Source organism: Cervus elaphus, chromosome 5, assembly GCF_910594005.1.
Source record: "Cervus elaphus chromosome 5, mCerEla1.1, whole genome shotgun sequence".
Classification (NCBI taxonomy): domain Eukaryota; kingdom Metazoa; phylum Chordata; class Mammalia; order Artiodactyla; family Cervidae; genus Cervus; species Cervus elaphus.
Genome location: NC_057819.1, coordinates 96,802,241 through 96,822,371, shown reverse-complemented (window position 1 = coordinate 96,822,371; position 20,131 = coordinate 96,802,241). Strand labels below are relative to the sequence as shown.

Sequence of the window (20,131 nt, the reverse complement as noted above, 5' to 3'; positions counted from 1 at the left end):
TCTCTTATTCTTGTACTTTATATATATATATATGCACATGTTTGGCTCATAGAAGTCTAATCTTTCTTAACTCTTCTCTGTGGTGTCTTTATAGGGAAGTGGATGGTAGTGAGAGATTTACTACCCTGAAAATCTTTCCAAAAATATGCGTCACATTGCTCATAGACCACCAAACACTTCTTTTTGCCATGGAATAAGCCCCCTAAATTCCTAAGCTATTTTAGGATATTCACAGTTTTGTTCCTGCCTATTTTAATGGTTTCTCCAATCATCCTTCTTCATCTCCAAAATGTAAGCTCCAACCCACATCCTACTATCTGTTCCCATTAAGCATCCATATATGAGCTTCTCACCATCTCTACAGTCCCTAAGTATAGACAGGTGTGCTCAGTGATTGTAATCAGCCACTGTTCCTGGACCCTGAGAACTTTTGTCCCAAAGTGTGAAAGTCGTTCAGCTGTGTCTGACTCTTTGCGACCCCATGGACTATACAGTCCATGGAATTCTCCAGGCCAGAATACTGAGTGGGTAGCCTTTCCCTTCTCCAGGGGATCTTCCCAACCCAGGGAACGAACCCAGGTCTCCCACACTGCAGGCAGGGTCTTTACCAGCTGAGCCACAAGGGAAGCCCTTTGTCCCAAAGAGGTCCTGGGTAATTGCTTTCTCTTTAATGAGTTCCTCCAGGATCCAGACTCCTCTGGGATCCAGGGCCCCTTAGGCCCAAAGATAAAGAATGGGAGATGTGAGAAGGGAGGTTAAAGACACAGGTCATAACTACAGAGGCTGATATCTCACATGCCTTAGTGAATAGAAGGGAGCAGAATCTCAGGTCAGGGTCCTGGAGTCACCTTCACACAATGGGTAAGTTGGGCAGAGTGTGAATAAACTAATTCCTTAGGGTCTTTCCAACCTGAAGGTCTTGATTTCCCAGGTTGTGTGATGTTCTGCAGGAGAGTTTTTCAGGTATGATAACCCTCTTCTTTTCCACCTCTCTCCCTCCCCAAACTATCCCACATCCTAGAAGTATTTTTATTACTATTTATCAGTTAGAGGGCTTCCCAGGTGGTGCTAGTGGTAAAGATTCCACTGCCAATGCAGGAGATGTATGAGATCTGAGTTCAATCCCTGGGTCAAGAAGATCCCTTGGAGTTCAATCCCAGGGCATGGCAAGCCACTCTAGTATTCCTGCCTGGAGAATCCCATGGACAGAGGAGCCTGGTGGGCTACAGTCCATAGGGTCACAAAGAGTTGGACTTGGCTGAAGCGACTTGGCACACACACACCAGTTAGAATCTAGTTTTTCATTAATGATAGCATTTATAAATATTACTTACTATGTAAAGTACTTTCACAAGATTGCACAATTTCAGCATAATAATACCTCTGGAGGTAGGTATTGATACAAAAGTTCTGAGCATCTTATTTTATTTCCTAAAAGTTTATTTTTATTTACTTTTTTTGGCCATGTCACAAGGCATGTGGGATCCCAGTTCCCTGATCAGAGACTGAATCCATGCCCCCTGAAGTGGAAGCATGGAGTCTTAACCACTGGACAGCCAGATATATCCCCTTGTTTTATTTTAGAATCACCTGGGAGCTTTAAAAAACTGCACAGGCTTGCTCTCAGAAGTTGTGATTAAATTTTTCTGAGACTGCCCAGTAACCTTATTTATTAAAGCTTCATGTATTCTTATTACTTGTTGTGTAGTCCATGGACCACAGCATAGGCATTATCTGCTAACTAAAAATGTAGAAATGGGCTACAGAATCAGATCAGGGCTTCCCAGGTTGTGTGGTGTTGCAGAGGAGAGTTTTTCAAGTATGGTGCGCTTAGTCACTCAGTTTTGTGCCCAACTCTTTGCAACCCCATGGACTGTAGCCTGCCAGGCTTCTCTGTCCACAGGGATTCTCCAGGCAGGAGTACCAGAGTGGCTTGCCGTGTCCTCCTCCAAGGGGATCTTCTCAATCCAGGGATTGAACCCAGGTTTCCCACATTGCAGGCGGATTCTTTACCATCTGAGCCACCAGGGAAGCCCTTCAAGTATGGTAACACTCCTATTTTCCCCCTCTCTGCTCCCCACCCCCCAACCAAACTTTGAGAATTTGAGAATTTTTTGTTAATGTTTACCCATTTGATCTATTTTCATTAATGATAACATTATTATGTATTACCGTATCATTGATTCCCACAATATTGTGTAATTTCTGCACACTAGCAACTCTTGGGGGTGGGCATTGATGCCATACTTCTGAACCCTGGCTTTATTTTAGAATCACCTTGGAGCTTTAAAAACTTTGTATGTGCTTCCTGTCAAAGATTGTGGTTACATTTTTTCTGAAGCATCCAGTAATCCTAGTTTTTAAAGCATCACGTATTCTTGCTACTTACTATGTAGTCCATGGACTGTGAAATGGGCATTACCTGGGTGCTAATTTAAAATGCAGAAACAGGTCAACTCTTTCTAAATCAGTGTTTTACCAGCACTCCCAAGGGATTTTCATGGACATTAAATTTTAGAAGTACTGCCTTAGATTTCCTTATGTGTAGTCCAGGCTGCAAACTACTGACTTAACGAGTGTAGAATGTGAGAGACTTATGGCAACATTAGTGACAACATCCCCAAGTCCTGTCTCTGGTTTGTGATTGCCGGTCACACTCTTGATACAAGAGTAAGGTCCTGCTCATTTACCTGGGAAACAAAATTCTGAGAAACCGGGTGTATGATTTTCCCTCAGTGTTTCTTCTCACTGTGATGCCAGTAACTATGGTGTTGCTATTTAATCACTAAGTTGTATCCAACTTTTTGCAACCCCATGGACTGTAGCCCCCAGGCTCCTCTGACCATAGGATTCTCCAGGCAAGAATACTGGAGTGGGTTGCCGTTTCCTTCTCCAAGGGATCTTTCTGACCCAGGTATCAAACTTGCTTCTCCTACCTTGGCAGGCAGGTTCTTTACCACTGTTCAGTTCAGTCACTCAGTCATGTCCAACTCTTTTCGACCGCATGGACTGCACCATGCCAGGCTTCCCTGTCCATCACCAACTCCTGGAGCCTATTCAAACTCATGTCCATTGAGTCAGTGATGTCATCCAACCATCTCATCATCTGTTGTCCTCTTCTCCTCCTGCCTTCAAGCTTTTCCAGCATCAGGGTCTTTTCAAATGAGTCAGTTCTTTGCATCAGGTGGCCAAAGTATTGGAGTTTCAGCTTCAGCATCGGTCCTTCCAATGAATACTCAGGATTGATCTCCTTTAAGATAGACTAAGGAAAAAATGCAAAAAGAAATGGAAAAATGCAAAATGGTTGTCTGAGGAGGCCTTACAAATTGCTGTGAAAAGAAGAAGCGAAAGACAAAGGAGAAAAGGAAAGATATACCCATTTGAATGCAGAGTTCCAAAGAATAGCAAGGAGAGATAAGAAAACCTTCCTCAATGATCAATGCAAAGAAATAGAGGAAAACAATAGAATGGGAAAGACTAGAGATCTCTTTAGCACTGAGGCACCAGGAAAGTCTGCCAGTACCAATGTCCTGGTGTAGAACCTGTTGACATGGCTAGATCAACCAGCCCCAAGGGGATAAAGAATGGATGAGTAAGAAAGGAGATTAATATGTAGGATGTGTTGACAGATTGGATTTTGAGGATAAAAGAAAGGAGGGAATAAGAGAAAACTCTCATGTTTTCATCTGGAGCTCCTGAAACTCTTTTCTGGGGATACGGGAGGAGGGAGGGAATTTGGAGTGGGGCCGGGGGCTGGTCATGAACTTCTTCAGTGATCTGTTGATCTGAAAATGTATACATTTGTTGTTGCTGTTGTTTAGCTGCTAAGTTGTGTCTGACTCTTTTGTGACTCCGTGGACTGTAGCCTGCCAGGCTCCACTATCCATGGGATTTACCAGGCAAGAATGCTGGAGTGGGTTGCCATTTTCTCCGCCAGGGGATCTTCCTGACCCAGGGATTGAACCTGTGTCTCTTGTGTCTCCTGTATTGGCAGGCAGATTCTTTACCACTGAGCCACCTGGGAAGCCCTGAGAAATCTACATGTGAATTTTAAGTGGTAAGCAAAGCCATTCAGTAGATGAATTTTTCTTGGTGGTTTATGTACCACTGTTATAAGAGAACTGCATTCAGGGAAAAGCCCCTGAGCATCAACATGTGAGATACTGACAAAGCAAGAGCCAATTGCAGTTTGTGAGGATGTCCGGCTAGGCACGATGAAAACCACCACATTTTGTGTCTCAGAAATTAATGGACAACAGTATATTAGAAAATTTGAAATATTGTTGCACATTAAAAAGAAGTGAAGAAAGTCATTTCTGATCATAGATTCTGATTATAGAGATTTGTAGTACTGTAGAGATTATAATGACTGTGATGAGAATGATATAAAATATTTTTTTGCAGAACACCTAACACATGTTTCTGTCATAGAAATATTGTTTATTTTGAAATTCAGGTTTTTGTGGACACTGCTATTTCTTCCTAAATATACTAGAGACGGAGCATGACAGGAAGGAATCAAACTATTGTCTCAGAGTTCCTCCTCCTGGGACTGCCTATCGAGTCAGAACATCAAAACCTGTTCTACGCCCTGTTCCTGACCATGTACGTTACCACCATCCTGGGGAACCTTCTCATCATCATCCTCATTTGCCTGGACCCCCACCTCCACACACCCATGTATTTGTTTCTCAGTAACCTGTCTTTCTCTGACCTCTGCTTCTCCTCTGTCACAATGCCCAAATTGCTACAGGACATGCAGAGCCAAGATTTGTCCATCCCCTATGCTGGCTGCTTGACACAAATGTACTTCTTCCTGTTTTATGGAGACTTAGAGAGCTTCCTCCTTGTGGCCATGGCCTATGACCGCTACGTGGCCATCTGCTTCCCCCTGCATTATACCACCGTCATGAGCCCCAGGCTCTGTCTCTTCCTGCTGGTGCTGCCCTGGGTGCTGACCACGTTTCATGCCATGTTGCACACCCTGCTCATGGCCAGGCTGCACTTTTGTGCAGACAATGTGATTGCCCACTTTTTCTGTGACATGTCTGCTCTGCTGAAGCTGTCCTGCTCTGACACTCGAGTTAATGAGCTGGTGATATTTATCACGGGAGGGCTCATTCTTGTGATCCCCTTTCTACTCATCATCACGTCCTACGCTCGAATTGTGTCCTCCATCCTCAAGGTCCCTTCTGCGAGGGGTATCCGCAAGGCCTTCTCCACCTGTGGCTCCCACCTCACTGTGGTGTCCCTGTTTTATGGGACAGTTATTGGTCTCTACTTATGCCCATCAGCTAATAATTCTACTGTTAAGGAGACTGTGATGGCTATGATGTACACTGTGGTGACCCCCATGCTGAACCCCTTCATCTACAGCCTGAGGAACAGAGACATGAAGGGAGCTCTGGGAAGAGTCTTTTGGAAAAAGAAAACTCCCTTCTGTTTGTGATGCTAAAGATGGGATTTCTACACAACTTTTTGCAGCAGGTATATTGATATTAATGTTGGGATATTAACCCAGACTTCTTTTTTCAATGATCTTTTTGTTAAAATTCCATAGTAAGATATTGTCCAGTAAGTAAAAGAGATATGGTGGAGGTAGGTAGTAGGACCTGGAAAGGGGATGTCATTGAACTACTAGCAGAATCTTGCTTATTTTTTCTCTCCAGGTTACTCTAAGAAGCATTATTTTTAAACTTCCAACTAATCTTTGTATCCCCACCCCACCTTTTTTCTTTACTGTTTCCGGTGTTTTATTTACTGATAAAATAAACTCTACTGTTTACTGAGCATTTACTCATTTACTGTGGAGACACCCTCTCCCTTCTGCCCTTGACCCACCACCTTGGACAGAAATTCCATGAATGAAGAGACTGAAACTACAGAACCTGGGCCCACAGAAGCCTACTAATATTTACTGAACCAATCCCCCATTTGAAAATATGGAAATGAAGAGAGTGTTAGTTGCTCAGTTGGGCCCAACTCTTTACGACCCCATGGACCGTAGCCAGCAGGCTCCTCTGCCCGTGGAATTCTCCAGGCAAGAAAATTGGAGTGGGCTGCTGCCATTTCTTCCTCCAGGGGATCTTTTCTACCCAGGGATTGAACCTAGATCTTTTGTGTCTCCTGCACTGCAGGGGGATTCTTTACCATCTGAGCCACCAGGGAAGCCCTGAAAATATGGAGGAGACTAAAGAAATAGCATAGCTGTGATAGCTTGTAAAATAACACTAATGGGATGAGCTGCCTCCTTGGCCGACTGCGTGCCACTATGGCAGCAAATTCTTGGGCCAGTGGTCCCTTCCTAAAGCTGGCCCTTGCAGTTGTGTGAGGACACCATCCAGACCATGCCATGCTCTCAGGAAGGCCACTTAGAACCCAGGTCAGCCACACTAAAGAGGTGGAGAGGGGAGCCCCTTCTTCAGTATCTGTGTCCCTTTCTGTAACAGTTAATTTAACATGTTTTTTTTTTTTTAAAAACATAACCAAAACCATGCTTTAAATAATACTCTGTCCTCAAGGTCAGGCTGGTCCAAGTGCAGTGGTGTTTACAATTAACTGATCACAGCCAGTTACAGACTTCTTTGCTGAGGAGGAAATGGCAACCCACTCCAGTATTTTTGCCTAGAGAATCCCATGGACAGAGGAGCCTGGCCAGCTACAGTCCATGGGGTCGCAAAAAGTCAGACACAACTTAGTGACTAATACTAATGCTATACTTGAGTTCAATACTACTTAAAATTCAAAATTCTCACTCCTCTGGTTACCTCTGCTAAACTGGACTTTTAATTGTTGAATATAGATATTTACTTATCTCTTCTTGAGCAAGGGTTTGCATTATTCTGTCTCTTAACCTCTCCTCTGATATATTTTCATGTCTACATTGTCTTCTTGACCTGCCCTGAACTCAAGTGCTCTTTCTATCTCCTTTCTACAATAGTTTAGTTTGTCTTTGTTGTAGTTGTTTAGTTGCTAAGTCGTGTCCAATTCTTTGCTACCCCGTGGACTTTAGCTCACCAGGCTCCTCTGCCATGCCGTAGGGCAACAAAGCCCGTGTATCACAACTTCTTAGGCCTGTGCGCCAGGAGCCTGTGCTCTGCAACAAGAGAGGCCACTGCAATGAGAAGCCCACCCACCACAACTACAGAGGAGCCCCTGTTCGTGGCAACTACAGAAAAGCCCACGCACAGCAACGAAGACCCAGCACAGCCATAAAAAAAAGTTAATTATGGCGTTGTGGCCATAGATAACTGCAGCATAAGGAAGAGCTGGAGTCTAGGAGGTATTCTGACACATCTGGGGAGTATTAGAGACGATGCAGGTGACAGGTGCCAGTATCGTTTTCCCACAGAGGTAAGAAGGCAGAAGTACTTCAGTGGGATTCACAATGGGTTTTCTTTTCTATCTCGGCTTGAGGAAGAATTGAATATGATCAGGGAGTGTTTCTTTTGTCTCTTATTCTAGTACTTTCTGTATATATGCATATGGTTGTGTCATATACGTAACGACTCCTAGTTAGCTGCAGGTCACTTATGGGAAATCATGTTTTACTGAGAGATTTTGCAATCTTGAGAATGTTTCCAAAATATGTGTCTTGTGACTTGCCTGATGGTTCAGTGGTGAAGACTCTGAGTTTCCACTTAAAGGGGTGCAGGTTAGACCCCTGGTCCAGGAATTAAGAATCCACATGCTGCCCAGCATGGCTGAAAACCAAAATGTCTTTCTAGGCACTTTACTCAAACTCACTGAAGGCTTCTTGTTGCCACAGAAAGCAGGCTGCTACACTCAGATATTTTAGGATAGTCACAGTATGGCCTCACCAAACATCCTTTTTTATTTTCCACCTGTGGGCTCCAACCACAAAGGTTTGCTGTCCATTCCCTAAACAGGCAGGGGTTAAGCTTTCCTGTATGAGCTCTGCATCCCCAATTTCCCTCAAAGTATAGTCAGGTGTAATCAGTGATTGTAATCAGTCACTGCTCTTGGACCCTGAGAGCATTTGTCCTAGAGAGGTCCTGGGCAATTGCTTTGTCTTTAATAAATCCCTCCAGGATCCAGGCTCCTCTGGGATCCAGGGCCTATTAGACCTGAGGATGTGCAGAATGGGAGATGGAGAAGGGAGGTTTCAGACACAGGTGATGACTACAGAGGGTGATATTTTTCATGCTTTAGTAAATAAAGGGGAGCAGGATCTCAGGTCATGGTCCTGGAGTCACCCTCACACACTGGGTAAGTTGGGCAGAGGGTGAATGAGCTAATCCCTTTGAAACCTTCCAACCTGAGGGTCTTGGTTTCCCAGGTTGTATGATGTTCTGCAGGAGAGTTTTTCAGGTATAGTAATGCTCCTCTTTTCCACCTCTCTCCCTCCTAAAATTTCACTACGTTTGAGAAAAGTTTATTGACATTCTACCAGGTATAATCTGCTTTCATTAATGACAACATTCTTGTGAGTTACTCACTGTATTTTTATTCCCACGCTATTGAATAATTTCAGCATACTGACAGCTCATTCTAGGCATTAATATCATAGTTCTGAACATTTATTTGATATTAGAATAACTTTGGAGCTTTAGAACATTTTGTATGGATGTTACACAGCAGAAATTAACACAATATTGTGAAGCACTTGTGTTGTTGTTCAGCCACCAAGTCGTGTCCGACTCCTCACAATGCCATGGAGTTAAGCAACGATGATCCAATAAAAAAGTGTGGTTAAATATATCTGAGGGCTTCAGTAATTTTTATTTTTAAAATGTATCAAGTATCCTTGCTACTCACTGTGTAGTCCATGGACTGTGGCATGGGTATTAACTGGGTGCTAATTGAAGTGCAGAAGCATTATGCCATAATAATGTTACTAGTACTTAGCAAAAAAGTGCAGGAGCAGACCTACTGTGTCAAAATCAGGGTTTCCCGGAACTCCCAGGGGATTTTCATGGATGACTAAATTTTAGATCCACTGCAATATGTTGCTTATGTGAAGTCCAGGCTGAGAACTACTATTCTAACGGGTGTAGAGTGTGAGAGGCTTACGGCATCATCAGGGATAACATCCCCAAGTCCTGTCTCTGCTTTGTGATCCGCAGTCACATGCTTGGCACAAGACTTGGGACCTGATCACTTGCCAGGGAAAAAACTTCTGAGAAAATTAGATTTTCTTCAATGATTCTTCTCACTGTGATATCAGTACCTATGTCCATGTGTAAAACCTGTTGACATGGCTGGATCAACCCACATCAAGGAGTGAAATTCCAGATGTTGGATTCGGTTATGTCTTTCATGAAAGAGCTTCCCACATCTAATGATGCTTCTCCTTTGCTTTTTTGGTCAGCTTTGAGGCACACTGTGTTGGATAAATCAGGGTTCTTAAAAGAAAATGAACCAGTTGGAGAGTGCATCTATATCTATATTTATATTATCTATATAGATAAATATCTCTATATCCTCTGTAATCATGAAGAGAAGAGTGTATCTGGTGTGGGGACATTTTCCATGGGGATCAAATACATCCATGAATTCAGTAATACAGTGTCAAATTCAGTGCCAAAGCGGTAGCACTAGGAGTTGAGTCTAGTACTTCTTGTTCTGGGAGGATTTAGTAGGACCAGACAGCAAACTCCTAATTTAGAAGGAGCTGGCTGTCTTTCAAGTTGGAAGAACGCATGTTTCAGGTGGAAGCACAACCAATGAGTGTTATGACACATCAACTACGTCCAGACACTCTACCAGCTGCAAGCACTGCTGTAGTCATGATGGCAGACATGGCCTGTCCGACAGGTACTCTACCATTCTGCAGGGAAGAAAGCTATAAACAGTGTGATCAAAGGATACCGAAGGAGAAGGGTTCAATCGTGGAAGCAGGGAGATGAGTTAGGAGGCCGTTCCAGTGATAGAGAAAGGACATGACGTCAGCCAGATCAAGTGTACTGAGGTGGCTAATGGGAGTGTCTGAAAGGGTAGGAGAATCTGTAGGACTTGCTCACAGATAGGAAGCTGATAATCACCAAAGACGGGAATGAAAGAATACTTGCAGGTTGTGGAGCACCTGGATTCCCTTTTACTGAGAAATATGAGACATTAGAAGAGGAGAGAATTGGGGGAAGGGCAAAGAGACATCATGAATTTCTTTGCTGCAAACGAGGGTGTAATGTCCCCAACAATTAGGCCACTGAGTATACTCTTTCATAGATTACAGAGACATTTACAACTAAAGCTTAAATAACCATCAAGCCATTGGAATAGATGTTTTTCTTCCTGGTATGTATAGAATTACAAGGGAACCATGCTTAGGGAAAAGCCCAGGAGCACCAATCAACTTGAAGATATTGACAAAACAGAAGTCAACTACAGTTAGTGGGGGTGTGAGGAAAAACCAATACATCCTGTGTCTCAGGACTTAGTGGATAAGAGTGTGCTTTAAAAAATCTGGAATATTGCTACATTTTAAAGCAAAGTGAGAAAATAAATGATTTCCAATCATAGAGATTCTGATTATAGAGAATTGGAGTCCTGTAAAGATTGTAGTTATTGTGATGAGAATGATATAAAGTATTTTTGCAAAGCATCTAGTGGCCCATATATCATAGAAATATGCTCAATTTGAAATTCAAGTTTTCATGGCCATTGTTATTTCTTCTTTAGATACTGGAGACAGAACATGACAGGAAGGAATCAAACTATTATCTCAGAGTTCCTCCTGCTGGGACTGCCCATCGAGTCAGAGCATCGAAACCTGTTCTACACCCTGTTCCTGGCCATGTACGTTACCACCGTCGTGGGGAACCTTCTCATCATCATCCTCATTTGCCTGGACCCCCACCTCCACACACCCATGTATTTGTTTCTCAGTAACCTGTCTTTCTCTGACCTCTGCTTCTCCTCTGTCACAATGCCCAAATTGCTACAGGACATGCAGAGCCAAGACCCGTCCATCTCTTATCCTGGCTGCCTGATACAAATGTACTTCTTTCTGTTCTTTGGCGACCTTGAGGACTTCCTCCTTGTGGCCATGGCCTATGACCGCTACGTGGCCATCTGCTTCCCCCTGCATTATACCACCGTCATGAGCCCCAGGCTCTGTCTCTTCCTGCTGGTGCTGCCCTGGGTGCTGACCACGTTTCATGCCATGTTGCACACCCTGCTCATGGCCAGGCTGCACTTTTGTGCAGACAATGTGATTGCCCACTTTTTCTGTGACATGTCTGCTCTGCTGAAGCTGTCCTGCTCTGACACTCGAGTTAATGAGCTGGTGATATTTATCACGGGAGGGCTCATTCTTGTGATCCCCTTTCTACTCATCATCACGTCCTACACTCGAATTGTGTCCTCCATCCTCAAGGTCCCTTCTGCGAGGGGTATCCGCAAGGCCTTCTCCACCTGTGGCTCCCACCTCACTGTGGTGTCCCTGTTTTATGGGACAGTTATTGGTCTCTACTTATGCCCATCAGCTAATAATTCTACTGTTAAGGAGACTGTGATGGCTATGATGTACACTGTGGTGACCCCCATGCTGAACCCCTTCATCTACAGCCTGAGGAACAGAGACATGAAGGGAGCTCTGGGAAGAGTCCTTTGTAGGAAAAAAGCTCCCTTCTCTTTGTGATGGTCAAGTTGGGATGTTTGCATAATTTTATGTGGTTGGTATATTGGTATTAATATGGGAATATTAACCCAGACTTCTTTTCTCAATGATCTTTTTGTTAAAATTCCATAGTAAGATATTGTCCAGTAAGTAAAAGAGATATGGTGGAGGTATGTAGTAGGACTTGGAAAGGGGATGTCAGTCATCTACTAGCAGAATCTTGGTCAACTTTCTCTCCAGGTTACTCTAAGTAGCCTCATTTTTAAACTTCCATAATTTTTGTATCCCCCTCATTTTTTCTTTACTGTTTCTGGTGTTTTATTTACTGATAAAATAAACTCTCCTGTTCACTGAATATTTACTCATTTACTGTGGAGACACCCTCTCCCTTCTGCCCTTGACCCACCACCTTGGACAGAAATTCCATGAATGAAGAGACTGAAACTACAGAACCTGGGCCCACAGCAGCCTACTGATATTCACTGAACCAGACAACCCCCGAGGTCCCATTTAACAATTCGGAAGTGAGGAAAGTGTTAGTTGCTCAGATGTGTCCAACTCTTTGCAACCCCATGGACTGTAGCCAGCAGGCTCCTCTGCCCGTGGAATTCACCAGGCAAGAATACTGGAGTGGGTTGCCATTTCTTCCTCTAGGAGGTCTTTTCGACCCAGGGATACAACCTAGATCTCTTGTATCTCCTGCACTGCAGGGCGATTCTTTACCGTCAGAGCCACCAGGGAAGCCCTGAAAATATGGAGGAGACTAAAAGAATCAGCATAGCTGTGATAGCTTGTAAAATGACATTAATGTGGGTTACGCTGCCTCCTTGCCCCACTGCATGCTGCTATGGCAACAAATTCTTGGGTCAGATATCCCTTCCTGAAGCTGGCCCTTCCGGTTGTGTGAGGCCACCATCCAGGCCATACTATGGTCTTAGAAAGGCCACTTAGAACCCAGGTCTGCCACATACAAAGGTGGAGAAAGCCCTTTCTTCCGTATGTGTCCCTTTTTTAAACAATTTATCTTTTTTTTTTGGTAAAAAATAACTGAGACCATGCTTTAAATAATACTCTGTCCTCGAGGGAAATACTTTAAAATTCAAAATTCTCTCTCCCCTTCTCACCTGTGCTAAACTAGACTTTTCATCACTGAATATCGATAGTTACTTATCTCTTCATGAGAAAAGGTTTGCATTATTCTGTCATTAACCTTGTCTCCTCTGATTAATTTTCATGTCTCCAATGTGTTCTTGACCTGCCCTGACCCTCAAGTGAGCTTTCTATCTCCTTTGCTACAATAGTTTCATTTGTCTTTGCTGTTGTTTAGTTGCCAAGTCATGTCTGACTCTGCCGGGACCCCATGGCCTTTAGCTCACCAGGCACCTCTGTCATGCCCATGTGCCATGACTCCTTAAACTTGTGAGCCAAGAGCCTGTGCTCTGTACCAAGAGAGGCCACCACGATGAGAAGAGAATGCATCACCACTACAGAGGAGCCCCATTCACCGCAACTATAGAAAAGCCCACACGTAGCAACGAAGACAGAACACAGTCAAAAAAAGTCAGTTATGGCTTTGTGGCCGTAGATGACTGCAGCGTAAGGAAGAGCTGGAGATAGGAGGTGTTCTGACACATCTGGGGTGTATTAGAGACAATGGACGAGGGGTATCTCCTCACGGCCGCCCCTCCTGACTTTGAACGTGGAGTAGTTCCTCTAAGGAGCAGCGGCCGCACTTTGCTGGAGCAGCCGTGAAGAGATACCCCACGTCCAAGGTAAGAGAAACCTAAGTAAGACGGTGGGTGTTGTGAGAGGGCATCAGAGGGCAGACACACTAAAACCATAATCACAGAAAACTGGCCAATCTGATCACAGGATCACAGTCGTGTCTAACTCAATGAAACTAAGCCATGCCGTGCGGGGCCACCCAAGACGGCGGGGTCATGGTGGAGAGGTCTGACAGAATGTGGTCCACTGGAGAAGGGAATGGCAGACCACTTCAGTATTCCTGCCTTGAGAACCCCATGAACAGTATGAAAAGGCAAAATGATAGGATACTGAAAGAGGAACTCCCCAGGTCGGTACATGCCCAATATGCTACTGGTGATCAGTGGAGAAATAACTCCAGAAAGAATGAAGGGATGGAGCCAAAATAAAAACAACACCCAGCTGTGGATGTGACTGGTGATAGGAGCAAGGTCTGATGCTATAAAGAGCAATATTGCATAGGAACCTGGAATGTTAGGTCCATGAATCAAGGCAAATTGGAAGTGGTCAAACAGGAGATGGCAAGACTGAATGTCAACATTCTAGCAATCAGCGAACTAAACTGGACTGGAATGGGTGAATTTAACTCAGATGACCATTATATCTACTCCTGTGAGCAGCAATCCCTTAGAAGAAATGGAGTAGCCAACACAGTCAACAAAAGAGTCTGAAACGCAGTACTTGGCTACAATCTCAAAAACGACAGTATGATCTCTGTTCGTTTCCAAGGCAGACCATTCAATATCATGGTAATCCAAGCCTATGCCCCAACCAGTAATGCTGAAGAAGCTGAAGTTGGATGGTTCTATGAAGACCTACAAGACCTTTTAGAACTAACACCCAAAAAAGATGTCCTTTTCATTATAGGGGACTGGGATGCAAAAGTAGGGAGTCAGGAAACACCTGGAGTAACAGGCAAATTTGGCCTTGGAGTACGGAATGAAGCAGGGCAAAGGCTAATAGAGTCTTGCCAAGAAAACACACTGGTCATAACAAACACCCTCTTCCAACAGCACAAGAGAAGTCTCTACACATGGACATCATCAGATGGTCAACACCAAAATCAGATTGATTATATTCTTTGCAGCCAAAGATGGAGAAGCTCTATACCGTCAGCAAAAATAAGACCAGGAGTTGACTGTGGCTCAGATCATGAACTCCTTATTGCCAAATTCAGACTTCAATTGAAGAAAGTAGGGAAAACCACTAGACCATTCAGGTATGACCGAAATCAAATCCCTTACAGTTATACAGTGGAAGTGAGAAATAGATTTAAGGGATTAGATCTGATAGACAGAGCGCCTGAAGAACTATGGATGGAGGTTCATGACCAGGAGGCAGGGATCAAGACCATCCCCAATGAAAAGAAATGCAAAAAGGCAAAATGGTTGTCTGAGAAGGCCTTACAAATACCTGTGAATAGAAGAGAAGCTAAAGGCAAAGGAGAAAAGACAAGGTATACCCATCTGAATGCAGAGTTCCAAAGAATAGCAAGGAGAGATAATAAAGCCTTCCTCAGCAATCAAGGCAAAGAAATAGAGGAAAACATTGAATGGGAAAGACTAGAGATCTCTTCAAGAAAATTAGAGATACCAAGGGAACATTTCATGCAAAGATGGGCTCGATAAAAGACAGAAATGGTATGGACCTAACAGAAGCAGAAGATATTAAGAAGAGGTGGCAAGAATACACAGAAGAACTGTACAAAAAGATCTTCATGACCCAGATAATCACGATGGTGTGATCACTCACCTCGAGCCAGACATCCTGGAATGTGAAGTCAAGTGGGCCTTAGAAAGCATCACTATGAACAAAGCTAGTGGAGGTGATGGAATTCCAGTTGAGCTATTTCAAATCCTGAAAGATGATGCTGTGAAAGTGTTGCACTCAATATGCCAGCAAATTTGGACTACTCAGCAGTGGCCACAGGACTGGAAAAGGTCCATTTTGATTCCAATCCCAAAGAAAGGAAATCCCAAAGAATGCTCAAACCACCATACAATTGCACTCATCTCACACACTAGTAAAGTAATGCTCAAAATTCTCCAAGCCAGGCTTCAGCAATATGTGAACCATGAACTTCCAGATGTTCAAGCTGGTTTTAGAAAAGGCAGAGGAACCAGAGATCAAATTGCCAACATCTGCTGGATCATAGAAAAAGCAAGAGAGTTCCAGAAAAACATCTATTTCTGCTTTATTGACTATGCCAAAGCCTTTGACTGTGTGGATCACAACAAACTGTGGAAAATTCTTAAAGAGATGGGAATACCAGACCACCTGACCTGCCTCTTGAGAAACCTGTATGCAGGTCAGGAAGCAACAGGTAGAACCGGACATGGAACAATAGATTGGTTCCAAATAGGAAAAGGAGTAGGTCAAGGCTGTATATTGTCACCATGCTTATTTACTTTCTATGCAGAGTACATCATGAGAAACACTGGGCTGGAAGAGGCACAAGCTGGAATCAAGATTGCTGGGAGGAATATCAATAACCTCAGATATGCAGATGACACCACCCTTATAGCAGAAAGTGAAGAAGAACTAAAGAGCCTCTTGATGAAAGTGAAAGAGGAGAGTAAAAAAGTTGGCTTAAAGCTCAACATTCAGAAAACTAAGATCATAGCATCTGGTCCCATCACTTCATGGCAAATAGATGGGGAAACAGTGGAAACAGTGTCAGACTTTAGGTTTTGGGCTCCAAAATCACTGCACATGGTGATTGCAGCCATGAAATTAAAAGACGCTTACTCTTGGAAGGAAAGTTATGACCAACCTAGACAGCATATTAAAAAGCAGAGACATTACTTTGCCAACAAAAGTCCATCTTGTTAAGGCTATGGTTTGTCCAGTGGTCATGTATGGATGTGAGAGTTGGACTGTCAAGAAAGCTGAGTGCAGAAGAATTGATGCTTTTGAACTGTGGTGTTGGAGAAGACTCTTGAGAGTCCCTTGGACTGCAAGGAGATCCAACTAGTCCATCCTAAAGGAGATCAGTCCTGGGTATTCATTGGAAGGACTGATGCTGAAGCTGAAACTCCAATACTTTGGCCACCTCATGTGAAGAGTTGACTCATTGGAAAAGACCCTGATGCTGGGAGGGATTGGGGGCAGGAAGAGAAGGGAATGACAGAGGATGAGATAGCCGGATGGCATCACTGACTCGATGGGCATGAGTTTGAGTAAACTCTGGGAGTTGGTGATAGACAGGGAGTCCTGGCATGCTGTGATTCATGGGGTCACAGAGTCAGACACGACTGAGCGACTGAACTGAGCTGAACTGAGAGACAATGGAAGTGGCAGGTGTCAGTCATGTTTTCCCACAGAGGTAAGAAGGCAGAAGTATTTCAGTGGGATTCAAACTGAGTTTTTTCTTCTATCTTGACTTGAGGAAGAATGGAATATGATCAGGGAGAGTTTCTCTTGTCTCTTATTCTTGTAATTTCTATATATCTGCATACAGTTGTGTCATAGATATCGACTCCTTGTTAGCTTCAGGTGGTTTATGGGAAATGGTGTTTTACTGAGAGATGTTGCTACCCTTAGAATCTTTCCAAAATATGTGTCTTGGGGACTTTCCTGGTGTTCCTGTGGTTAAGACTCTTTGCTTCCACATCACAGGGCATGGGTTTGATCGCTGGTCAAGGGACGAAGATCCCACATGCTGCCCAACATGGCCCAAAAAGCAAAAAAAAAGGTGTCTCTTTCTTGACACTTTACTCAAACCACTGAAGGCTTCTTGTTGACCACAGAAAAGAGCCTGTTACACTCCTCAGATTTTTTAGGATATTCACAGTATGTGAATTCACAGTATTTAGAGTATTCACCAATCATCCTCTTTTACTTTTTACCTGTGGGCTCCAACCACAAAGGCCTCCTAAAGAGGCAGCGTTTAAGCTTTCCTGCATGAGTTCTGCATCCTCAATTTCCCTCAAAGTATAGTCAGGTGTGATCAGTGATTGTAATCAGTCATTGCTCCTGGACCCTGAGAGCATTTGTGCTAGAGAGGTCCTGGACAATTGCTTTGTCTTTAATAAATCCCTCCAGGACCCAGACTCCTCTGGGATCCAGGGCCCCTTAGGCCCGAGGATGTGCAGAATGGGAGATAGAGAAGGGAGTTTTCATACACAGGTGATGACTACAGAGGGTGATATTTTTCATGCTTTAGTGAATAAAGGGGAGTGGGATCTCGGGTCATGGTCCTGGAGTCACCCTCACACATTGGGTAAGTTAGGCAGAGGATGAATGAGCTAATCCCTTAGAAACCTTCAACTTGAGGGTCTTGGTTTCCCAGGTTGTATGATGTTCTGCAGGAGAGATTTTCAGGTATAGTAATGCTCCTCTTTTCCACCTCTCTCCCTCCTAAATTTTACTATGTTTCAGAAATGTTTATTGATATTCCACCAGTTATAATCTGCTTCCATTAATGACAACATTCTTGTGTATTACTCAACGTATTATTTATTCCCATGATATTGAATAATTTCAGCATACCGACAGCTCATTCTAGGCATTAATATCGTAGTTCTGAACCCTTATTTTATATTAGAATCACTTTGGAGCTTTAAATAATTTTGTATGGATATTGCGTAGCAGAAACTGACACAATATTGTGAAGCACTTGTGTTATTGTTCAGCCGCCAAGTCGTGTCAGACTCCTCATGATGCCATGGACTTAAGCAACGGTATTCCAATAAAAAACTGTGGTTAAATATATCTGAGGGCTTCAGTAATTTTTATTTTTAAAATGTGTCAGATATCCTTGCTACCCACTGTGTAGTCTATGGACTGTGGCATGGGCATTAACTGGATGCTGATTAAATTGCAGAAGTGTTATGACATAAAAAAGTTACTAGTACTTAGCAAAAAAATGCAGGCACAGAGTTACTATATCAAAACCAAAGTTTACCAGAACTCCCAGGAGACTTTCATGGATTATCAAATTTTAGAATCACTGCACCATGTTGCCTTATGTGAAGTCCAGGCTGAAAACTAGTGACTTAACAGGTGTAGATTGTGAGAGGCTCATGGCATCATCAGTGACAACATCCCACTGTGATGCCAGTGCCTATATCCATGTGTAAATCCTGTTGACCTGGCTGGATCAACCTGCACCGGGGAGTGAAATCTCAGATGTTGGATTCAGTTACGTCTTTCATGAAGGAGCTTCCCACATCTAACGATGCTTCTCCTTTGCTTTTTTTTTTTGCCACCTTTTGGCATGCTGCGGTGGATTAATCAGGATTCTTGAAAGAAAATGAACCAGTTGGAGAGTACATCTATACCTATATTTATTTTATCTATGTAGATAAATATCTCTATTTATATCCTCTGTAGTGGTGAAAAAAAATAGTGTATCTGGTGTGGAGACATTTTCCATGGGGACAAATTACATCCATAAATTCAGTAATACAGTGTCAAATTTTGCCAAAGTTCTAGCACTAGTAGTTGAGTCTAGTACTTCTTGTTCTGGGAGGATTCAGTAGTAGCAGACAGCAAACTCCTAATTTAGAAGGAGCTGGCTGTCTTCCAAGTTGGAAGAATGCATGTTTCAGCTGGAACCACAATGAGTGTTATGACACACCAACACTCTACCAGTTGCGAGCACTGCTATAGTCATGATGGCAGACATGGCCTGTCCTACGGGTAGTTTACCATTCTGTAGGGAAGAAAGCTATAAACAGTGTGATCAAAGGATGGAGAAAGGTTGAATCATGGAAGCAGGGTGACGAGTTAAGAGGCTATTCCAATGGTAGAGAAAGGACATGATGTCAGCCAGATTAAGGGTATTGAGAGTGGCTAATGGGATTGTCTGAAAGGGTAGGAGAATGAAGTGGTGGGATCTGTAGGACATGCCCACAGGAAGCTGATGATGACCAAAGGAGGGAATGAAAGAAAACTTCCAGGTTGTGGAGTACCTGGATTCCCTTTTACTGAAATATGAGAAGCTAAAGGAGAAGGGAATTGAGGTAGTGGGAAGGAGACATTGGAGGCGGGGCAAGGGTTTCCCTGAGAGCTCAGGTGGTAAAGTGTCTGTCTGCAGTGCAGGAGAACCAGGTTCAATCCCTGGGTTGGGAAGATCCTCTGGAGAAGGAAATGGCAGCCCACTCCAGTACTCTTGCCTAGAAAATCCCATGGACGAAGGAGTCTAGTAGATTGCAGTTCATGGGGTCGCAAAGAGTTGGATATGACTGAGCGACTTAAGGAGATACCATGTGTTTCTTTGCTGAAGATGAGGGTGTAGTGTCCAAGGGAAGATAACAGTTAGGCAACTGAGTATCTTCTTTCATAGGTTAAAGAAACATTCGCAACTAAAGCTCAAATAATCATCAAAGTCGTTGGAGTAGATGAGTTTTTCTTCATGGTATGTATAGAATTACAGGTAGTTTACCTTTTCCCTAAAAAAGGAAAAGGTAAAAAAGAAAAGTCCTGGAGCATCAATCATCTTGAAGACATTGACAAAACAGAGGCCAGTTACAGTTAGTGGGGGTATGAAGAAAAACCTATACATTGTGTGTCTCAGGATCTAGAGGATAAGAGTGTGCTTTAAAAAATCTGGAATATTGCTACATTTTAAAGCAATGTGAAGAAAATAAATCATTTTCAATCATGGAGATTCTCATTATAGAAAGCTGGAATCCTGTAAAAATTGTAATTATTGTGATGAGAATGATAGAAAGTATTTTTGCAAAGCATCTAGTGGCCCATATATCACAGAAATATGTTCTTTTTGAAATTTAAGTTTTCATGGGCATTGTTATTTCTTCCTAAAGGTACTGGAGACAGAGC

The 20,131-nt window shown here is 43.2% G+C and overlaps 2 protein-coding genes across 3 annotated transcripts; both read left to right on the top strand.

Annotated features, from left to right (window-relative positions):
* Window positions 1-857: 857 nt before the first annotated feature.
* On the top strand, window positions 858-5,449 carry LOC122693420 (olfactory receptor-like protein DTMT). Of its 2 annotated transcripts, XM_043900918.1 has the most exons (2): window positions 858-877; window positions 4,516-5,449. In XM_043900918.1, the coding sequence occupies exons 1-2, from the start codon at window positions 858-860 to the stop codon at window positions 5,447-5,449; spliced, it is 954 nt and encodes a 317-aa protein (XP_043756853.1). The 2 variants fall into 2 exon arrangements, with proteins under 2 accessions (XP_043756853.1, XP_043756854.1); XM_043900919.1 differs by lacking the exon at window positions 858-877 and having other exon boundaries at window positions 4,505-5,449.
* Window positions 5,450-10,657: 5,208 nt separating this feature from the next.
* LOC122693419 (olfactory receptor-like protein DTMT) lies at window positions 10,658-11,602 on the top strand. Its single transcript, XM_043900917.1, has one exon. It carries the CDS (start codon window positions 10,658-10,660, stop codon window positions 11,600-11,602), a length of 945 nt encoding a protein of 314 aa, XP_043756852.1.
* Window positions 11,603-20,131: the final 8,529 nt, after the last annotated feature.